General features: G+C 37.0%; 1 protein-coding gene across 1 annotated transcript; it reads left to right on the top strand.

Annotated features, from left to right (window-relative positions):
• Positions 1 to 697: 697 nt before the first annotated feature.
• GPHR (Golgi pH regulator) lies at positions 698 to 8,132 on the top strand. The gene is made up of 9 exons (XM_074109656.1): positions 698 to 882; positions 1,087 to 1,250; positions 1,952 to 2,058; positions 2,537 to 2,640; positions 3,870 to 3,991; positions 4,785 to 5,008; positions 5,114 to 5,295; positions 5,896 to 6,081; positions 6,445 to 8,132. The coding sequence occupies exons 1-9, from the start codon at positions 841 to 843 to the stop codon at positions 6,703 to 6,705; spliced, it is 1,392 nt and encodes a 463-aa protein (XP_073965757.1). The 5' UTR covers positions 698 to 840; the 3' UTR covers positions 6,706 to 8,132.
• The last annotated feature ends 1,241 nt before the right edge of the window (positions 8,133 to 9,373 follow it).

Below are 9,373 nucleotides of genomic sequence, written 5' to 3'. Positions count from 1 at the left end.
ATAACATTTTTTTGAAATCTGCCGCCCCTAGGCCGCTGCCGCCCCTATGCCGCGGCCTATAGGTACGGCCTATTTATAAATCCAGGACTGATCCTACATGAAATATGTTCTTGTTCAAGCTGTCTTATGAAACGTAAACGTAATGTCATTTGTTATTCTTTTTTTTTTATTTTGACGTTGACACTTGACAGCTTGACTTGACAGTGACCAGTGTTGCCAATTTAGCAATTTTGTCGCTAGAACTATCGATTTTTGCTTAAGTCTTAGCGACTAAAAAAAAGTTTTGACGGCAAAAATGGTTTAGCGACATCTGGCGACTTTTGGAATTCAAATTTAAACAGTTCTAGGATCAATCATGGATACATTTTTTTATCAACTCGACGACGACTAGAATTATACAGTGCCATGGAAAGCGACAAACGCGCTTGCGCACCAAATCCAAACTTTATTTATTTAAAGCTCTATTCGTTTATGCTCTAGCTTTCGCTATTTAAAAAAATATTCAAATCAACTTCAGTGAATTCTGATTGATCTTATAATTTGTTGTTTTTTTTTCCTATACCAACCTTTCAGACCACCAGTGGCCTCTTGTGTCCCAGACATAGTCCTGAGTCCGCTCGCTCCTGGTGGAATTATTTTTAGCTACTTTCTAGCGACTTGATTTTGAGTTTAGCGCCTCGAGTTTCTAGGAGTTGGCAACACTGAGTACTCCGCACAGTCGATCGAGTCGGTGCAAAATTCTATTTTGCTTGCTTTTTGCGCTTTTTGCTAAAATATTGCGAAAATTCTCTTAAAAACAAATACAGAAACCGTGTAATAAGAAGTAACTTAAAAAATAAGATGACTTTTCTCGAGGACACATTAATCATTCTTATTTCTCAGGTAAAAAACTGGGGTTATGTTTGTATTTTCCTATTAGTTTTTGATCGTATTTACACACATATAATGATCTCCTTAATATTAAATATTTCACTCACATATATATCTTTTGCTTTCTGCATCCTACAACTACGTATATGTCTTTTCCTTTGCGTTCAAATTCACTTAAAAAAAGTAAAATGATCAAAGTTATGCTTTTCTTTTCAGACGGTGTTTTTCGTGGGCGGATGGATATTTTTCGTCAAGCAGCTGTTCCGTGACTATGAAGTTCACCACACATTAGTGCAGTTAATATTCTCAGTTACTTTTGCACTGAGCTGCACTATGTTTGAACTGATTATATTTGAAATCATTGGTTACTTGGATTCAAGGTAAATATTTTTTTTTTAAATATAATTCAGCTGGTGTATGATATGTTTACTTTTACTGTATGTAAAAACTACTTGCAGAATTCAGTATCTTGTGAGAATTTTTCTAAATGTCCATACCTATTCATCTTAACCTCGTAAGTCCCCATGTACTTCACAAAGTACAAATCAATTGTAAGAATAACAGCCGAATGTACTTGGTGGAGTACAAATTTTACAATGAAATATGGACTTTAAATTTATGTAACTAGTTTCCAAAATCAGAAAACTTAGAATTCTCGGGTCGGTCTGTAGAATTATGTATGATAAAAAAGTCAGGACTTACAAGATTAATGTAACTAACCTATACCTGACTATTCTGTTTAGTTACCTGACGAAACTTGTTGTGGATGAGTAGTACCTATTTTTAACACCCAACGCAAAAAGAGGGGTATTATAAGTTTGACCGCTATGTGTGTCTGTCTGTCTGTCTGTGGCACCATAGCTCTTAAACAGGTGAACCAATTTGAAAGCATTTTTTTTTATTTGAAAGCAGGTGTTCTAGCGATGGTTCTTACACATGTCTTATCAAAATCGGTTCAGCCGTTTTGGAGATATTGAACTTTGAAGTGACAATGTCGGGAGTTTTCCAACTTTTTGTTGCTTAGGATATTATATTAATTTCATTATTCATATATAAAAAAAAAGTAACCTATTGTTCACAGTTCCCGTTACTTCCATTGGAACTTGGGCTTGTATTCTCTGCTGTTCATGGTGATAGCACTCCTCCCATTTTACATTGCATACTTTTGTATTAGCAATGTAAGATTTGGTAAGTCCATTGTATCAAATGACATCTCTACTGTATTTGGAGTTGTTCTAGTATTACGTAAGCAGCCCCAAAGGATGGGGATTGTTGCTTAGCTTCTTTTTTATGACATGGAGGGGGGGGGGTTATTCAGCAGTGCTGGCACTGTTGTGTTTCAGCGTGGAGAGTAAGACAGCCGGTGAAACTACTGGCACGTGAGGTACTGCATCTTAGGCCTCTAGGTTGGCAACGCATTTCAACTACATTAATTTAAAAAAATATGGCTACCTACATAAAAATGAAATATTATTATGTAAAAAAATTTATGGTCCTCAAAATTACAAAAAAGTATATACCATTGTTTGGGTAACCATGAAGTTAGAACTTTGCTTACTTTTGCCGATAAGGTGGAGGGGAGGTCAAAAACAACTAAAATTCTGCTTACGAAGTACTTAAATCTTCAAGAACAATAAATAAATTAACCTTATATTAACTGTTGCAGTATCCAAGAACATGATTAGGCCAATGACGGTGTGTGTCTGGTTTATATACCTATATTTCTTCTGGAAGCTTGGTGACCCGTTTCCTATACTCAGTCCTAAGCAAGTAAGTTCATAATATAATAGTAGTTAAGACTTTTTATATTGCCTGAAATTTTTCTAACAATTTTGCGGTTCCTTGTCAAGGAGATCTTGAATTGAAAACTAATCGTGAATTGTGCGCCAGCGCTCCTACAGCACGGTTTTGGGTCATTGTACCCTTTTTTTTACGATTACAAAGAATCTTGAAATTTTTATTTTTGTAATGCGTTTTAACTTACACTAGCTACTAAAAAAAGATAAGCACAGAATATTTGACACGCTTTTTTTTTTAGAATTTATAGCCTGGAATATGAAAATGTACAACTATGTTACTGTCTCAGCTCTTTTGCTGATTGACAACTTTGTTACCTATAAAAAATATATAAAAATAGATAAAATATTTTTTCACTTCTCATTTACGTAAAGTTGGTATTTATGCTGGATCTAGGCGACATAAAATTACTTTTTATACTTTAGTGCATAAAGTAAAATCTTCGTAAGACCAAGGTAATCAGGTGTCAACAGCCACAAACAAAAAGTATCTATATATTTGTTGATAATTTTATTTTATATGAAACTACAAATCAATGAAAATAAATCAATATAACTAAAAAATTAAAAGTATATAGCAATGCATGAAAAATAAAAGGTACTACCTACCCTAACCTACCCTAACCGCAATGACACATACTTTCCTACGTGTTGTCTATTTGTACTTAATACTATTGTTATGTCTTGTGTTGTGAATAAATGTATTTTCTTTCTTTCTTTCTTTCTTTACCTAGAAGGTGTACAATTGTTTTCACTGTTGCTATTTCATTTTCTCTCAATCGAAGGGAAAGGCAGAGTGTAAAACTCAAGCATTAAATCCATTTTGCCCTCAACATATCTCTATACCGGCTCGGGTGGCTATATGAACGCCTCGGGTGAAATGGCTCGTTTTATGCTCTTGTTGTATAATCTACTTTCTTCTGGGGATACAAAATCTGTGGTAAGAAGTAGAATGACCCTTTTACCCTTCCTTTCATCAGCAGTCAGGGCCTCCCCAAGGTTCTCCACTCAGACCGGTCTTGTGCTTTCCGCATCCACCTCGATCTCGCGATCTTAACCAGGTCGTCGCTCCATCTTGTTGGAGGCCTACCGACAGCTCGTCTCCCGGGTCTTTTACCATTGCCGCTGTTAAAATAATTTGTGGCAGTTATGGGGTTTTAAATCGACAAAGTAGATTTTGATTTAGAATGTGTTTAATTGCAGGGTATATTCTCTATAGAGCAAGGAGTGTCGCGCATAGGCGTCATAGGAGTGACAGTGATGGCGTTACTGTCAGGATTTGGTGCTGTCAACTATCCATACACATCCATGGCTATTTTTATAAGGTAAAATAAAACAATATAGCCGTGGTGGCATAGTGGTCTCACCTGGCCTCTCAGGCAGAGGATCTGGTTTAAATCCTGGGCTAACCTAATGAGGGCTATCGCGAATGAATTCGCCGCTAGAGGCGCTAGTGTAGCGTGAGGTCTCCGAAATGTCAAATCTCATAGCTTTTGGGTGAGCTACGCGGGTTTATTTATAATTGGAATAATTTTGTGAATATTTTGCATTATCTGAAATTAATTATGGCAATTATGCGTTACGGGGCTATGAATGTCTGTGTTTTGAGACAGTTTTGTCTTTCGGAAACTATGCAACACTGTGGCATGCTCGATATTTTTATGGTACGGTTTTAAGGTGTATTAAATATGATTTTAATCTAAACTTTGTTTTCACGCCCGTAATAACAGACTTTGAAAGCTATACTTAAAAACTTCACGCAACAGTGCGCCATCTAGTGAGACAAAAAACGATAGCCCTCATTACTTGGCTATCAGGTCTTCACACTATCGTTCGGTTGTCGGCTGTACACACACACGAACTTATAGTGTAGATATATATTTTTCATCACACTTGCTCGTAAACAGTGTCGTAACATGCAGTCTACCTTGATTGCAACCCCCCAAATAAAACCCTCGACCTTAATGTGCTTGTCATGAAGCCCGCACGGTCGTTGCGGACGTTTAGTGGAACTAACCCAATGAGCTACAATAGTTGGCACCTCTTTTTAACTATAAAAATACCTGTGCTAAGAGGCTCGTATAATATAACCATAATATAATATTATTATTATTCCAGACCTGTAACTCACTCAGATGTACTGTCAATTGAGAAGAAACTACTCCAAACCATGGATATGATATTAGTGAAAAAGAAAAGGATAGCACTAGCGGAGAACCAAGTTGGAGGGAGACAGCAATATGGGTTGTTGGACCAGACCAATTCAAGGAATAAAGGATTTTGGTCGAATATTTTGTCGAGCTTTGGTAGTATTGCTAACCCGTTGAACTATGGGGCAGAAAGTGAGTTGTATAAAACTTGTATAATTCACTAATCTCTAATGTACCTACATGGACTTGCACGTTAAATAAAAGCTAGCAAATCTTTTTTTGACAATTTGTTTCTAGATATAACACAGCTCAGGCAAGAAATCGCCGCTCTAGAGGAACTGAGTCGGCAGTTGTTTCTTGAGGCTCATGATGCGAGGACGGCCCGTGAAAAAATAGACTGGTCTAACACTTTTCAGGGCAAATACTTCAACTTCCTGGGTTATTTCTTCTCGCTGTATTGCATATGGAAGATATTTATCGTGAGTATCGAATATGTCTTGTACAAAACTGAATTCTGATATACTGAGCGGCAAAAACTTGGGCCTCAAATGTATGTAGTAATAAGTATTTTTGTATGTAGAGTGGGCTAAAGTTTGTGCCGGTGAGTATATAATCCATACTATAATATTATAAATGCGAAAGTGTGTATGTTTGTCTGTCTTTCACGTCGAAACGGAGGGACAGATCGACGCGATTTTTGGCATAGAGATAGTTTATGGGCCAGAGAGTGACATAGGCTACTTTTTACCCCGGGAAATGCACAGTTCCCGAGGGAACAGCGCGCGATAACCGAATTCCACGCGGGCGGAGCCGCGGGCAAAAGCTAGTTTGAAATATATTCCTCGATGATGATGGACGATGACAGAACAAAAAGTTCTCCTATGGAGATGCAGCTTATGACGGCCACCAACGAGATGGATGGATGACCTGGTTAAAGCCGCGAGTTCACGGTGGACGGTGGGATGCAGGCCGCTTCCAACCGAAGAAACCGGAGGTCTATGGGGGAGGCCTATATCCAACAGTGGACGTCCTACGTCTGATATGATAACCTTTTCTAATATGGACCCCCTTTTTTCCAGTCCACGATAAACATAGTGTTCGACCGCGTGGGCAAAAAGGACCCGGTGACACGCGGGCTGGAGCTGGTAGTGCACTGGTTAGGTCTCCGGATAGACGTGGCATTCTGGTCGCAACACGTCTCCTTCATACTGGTCGGTGCTATCGTCTTCACAAGCATTAGAGGGTTGCTTCTTACACTTACTAAGGTAAGGATTAATCATATATTTCTGGTACTAACTTTGGTGCTGACTGAAATTAAGTCATTTTGTGTCGTAACAGTATATTGTTATGTTACCTATACTCTTTATTGTACATAAAAACACATGAAATTAACAGATAACAAGATAATAAGATGTTCAAAGACGAACTTATGCTTTAAATGGATCTCTTCCAATTAACCTATGAACGATTGACAGGATATCAGAAACAAGAGTAGACACAACAGTACTATTATTATTTTGTGTTGTAACAGTATATTTTGTGTCGTGACAGTATATTTTTTGTCGTAACAGTATATTTTGTGTCGTAACATTATATTTTGTGTCGTAACAGTATATTTTCTCTTCCAGTTCTTCTACAAAATATCATCATCCAAATCATCGAACATCATCGTGCTGATTCTCGCCCAGATTATGGGCATGTATTTCTGTTCGTCTGTCCTGCTGATGCGTATGAATATGCCACCTGAATACAGGATAATCATAACCCAGGTTTTAGGCGATCTTCAGTTTAATTTCTACCACCGATGGTTCGACGTTATATTTCTAGTTAGCGCTCTGACAAGTATATTTACTTTGTATTTAGCTCATAAGCAACCTGCTGTCAGCTAGTGCCATTATGAGATTAATTTAGGGGTATAATTAAGAAATTTGTGCACAGACAAGCTATTGGGATACACAAGGAAATTGGGTAGTTTCTTGGTTAAAAAAAAATTGGTCCGTCAGTTAGATCATTAGAAAATATTGGACAATTATTTTTATTTTTTAGTGTTCCGTACCCAAAGGGTAAAAACGGAACCCTATTACTAAGACTCCGCTGTCAGTCACCAGGCTATCTCATGAACAGTGATAGCTAGACGGTAAAAAAAAAACTGTACATTTATCTCAGAAAGTGTATCTGTACTGTGTGTACTGACGTCTCCTGAGTTACGGGACAGAATGACATACACTTATATGTTCATTGACCCATTTAATAAGTCTACCTCAGTAGTGCGTCTGTAGTTCTTTGTATTGAAAATGTTAAATACATTAGGGGGTATATTCAAATTTAAATGTACATAGTTGGTTTAAACATGGTTTAAGACTGATGTTAATAATAAGATTAGCGAGATTATGAAGTAGGAATTGTACATTTTGCTTAGTGAGTCTATTATTATATTTATTACCGGTAATAAATAATTCCGGTAATAAGTCAGTAAGTCAAGTTTTTTATATGTATGATAGAGGAAAACAAGCAGGCGGGTCACATGATGGAAAGCAATCACCGCCGCCCACGGACATCCATAACATAAGCTGAGTTACGGATGCGTGAGAAATAAATAGGCGTTTTTAAAAAAAAAAAATAAATTTAGAAATAAATAAATTGTAAGTTAAATGTGGAAGGGTGAAGTGAAGCCAGACGAGCGTGATTTTTTGAGTCGTGAGCCGAGTATTTTCTATAATAATCGTAAGTTATAGTATATAAGCAGTATAGCAGGTAGTAATTAGTAGTTATGTAACACATACCTATATTAATCGGTCTTATTTCCTACCTGGATCCTGCAACACAGGGACTCCTATCACAGGATCCAGAGCCGTAGACTCTTGTTTACTTATAAGCTTTTTATGCAATAAATTATTTTCATTTTCATTTTGGGTTGCGTACGAAAGTTCAGTTTGTGCGACACATTGTATGAAACTAAAATTACGCGACCGACAATACGCAACTGAGAACTCAAAAATACGCTCGTCTGGCTCCACCATAATAACTTCTTCAGATCTCAATATTAATTTTGCTTGTATGTTGAACTGTGGTTAAAGCAAGAGAATCGAGTCCTGTCAGACGAGAGCAAAATTTTTTTTCCTATGATACAGTCGAGGGCATAAATAAATACAGCTATAGCGTCAAATATATGTATACATCGACCTTATGGTTATTGTCATAAAGGTGTATATTTGTGACGTCTTGGTAATGTTCATATATTTATGACCTTGACTGTACCAACAAAGTAAAAAATATATTAAAAACGGATTGCTAATAAATATAACGTTTTAAACTTTCTTGATTTTCTCTCAGTCAAAATTCAACACAAAGGCCTTATCATGCTAACAGAGTCTACTCGTGACCACGGCCACTGCAATGTGGTCGAAACGTCGAGGCAAATATTACTCTTTGTGTTTAGCGTGATAAGATAAGTCTTGCTAAATGTATATTAATCCTTCAATTTTATGTGTAATAGATGGTAATAGTACAGTAAAATAACTATATATTCCTCACTACTTAGAAAAAAACTTGTACCTATCTTAAATAATTCGTCAACAAAGTTGTCCCTTGAAATAATGTTCATAAACTTCATTCAGAAAATTAAAGGTTTTGAGGTACAGTCACCAGCACCAATATCTGACACAACAAGCGTGCATAAATATCTGATACTACTCTATTTCTAGGGCCGGAAGGGTCAGATTTTTTTGCACGCTCCGCTGTGGCAGATATTAATGCTGGTGATTGTACGAACTCTTAAAAAATAGTGACGTAATTTTGTATCAGATGTTACCACTTTAAGGGGCTGTTTCACCACCCATTATTTAATTTTATCTGACGGATAAATGTATTGCCGTCTCTGTTTGTTTTGTTCGAATAGACGGCAGTCAGATAAACTCAATGGATGGTGAATCAGGAGGTAAATGTGTAAAATTGTATTAAGTAAATTAAATGTCTATATATCTGCTTTTTATTTTTGTTCGGTCTCCTTAAGGTAAGGTAAGGTAAGGTCTCCCATTACACCGTATCATATCATGACCGTAACAGCAACGTATCAGCCAAAATAAATTATAAGTATCTAACTTAACTAAAGAAAGCGATGGAAGTCATTCGTGAAATGTGAAAGAAAGAGATGGAATACATAAATAAGTAATAAAGGTCAAACTTCTTCGTTCGGCGTTCAACCTCCAGCTTTGTATATAAGCTCCTTGGTCGTGACCAAATCGATTTTTTTTTGTAGTCGGCCGTGGAAAGTTGCCTGTCGAAAAGGTACCGCTGGAGGTTGGATATAAGTAAATTCAATTTATTATTATCTCATTGTTTGTAGCATTTTACTTTGCTCACAGTCGAAATGAAAAGTAGTGTCTAACTCGGTTGAAATTACCCATTGCCCCTCGAACTATTAGCCTCGAACGAAGTGCGTATCTCGGGTGAAATGGGTCACTTTCCACCCTTGGTTATTAATCTACTGTTTATGGACGACTGGAAAGGGAGGACCCAGACAGTGCCGGATTCCCACCGGCTAAAAACCCGGTTTTA

Source organism: Choristoneura fumiferana, chromosome 29 (assembly GCF_025370935.1).
Source record: "Choristoneura fumiferana chromosome 29, NRCan_CFum_1, whole genome shotgun sequence".
Lineage (NCBI taxonomy): Eukaryota > Metazoa > Arthropoda > Insecta > Lepidoptera > Tortricidae > Choristoneura > Choristoneura fumiferana.
The sequence above is the reverse complement of the archived record's forward strand: the minus strand, read 5'-3'. Positions and strand labels throughout refer to the sequence as shown.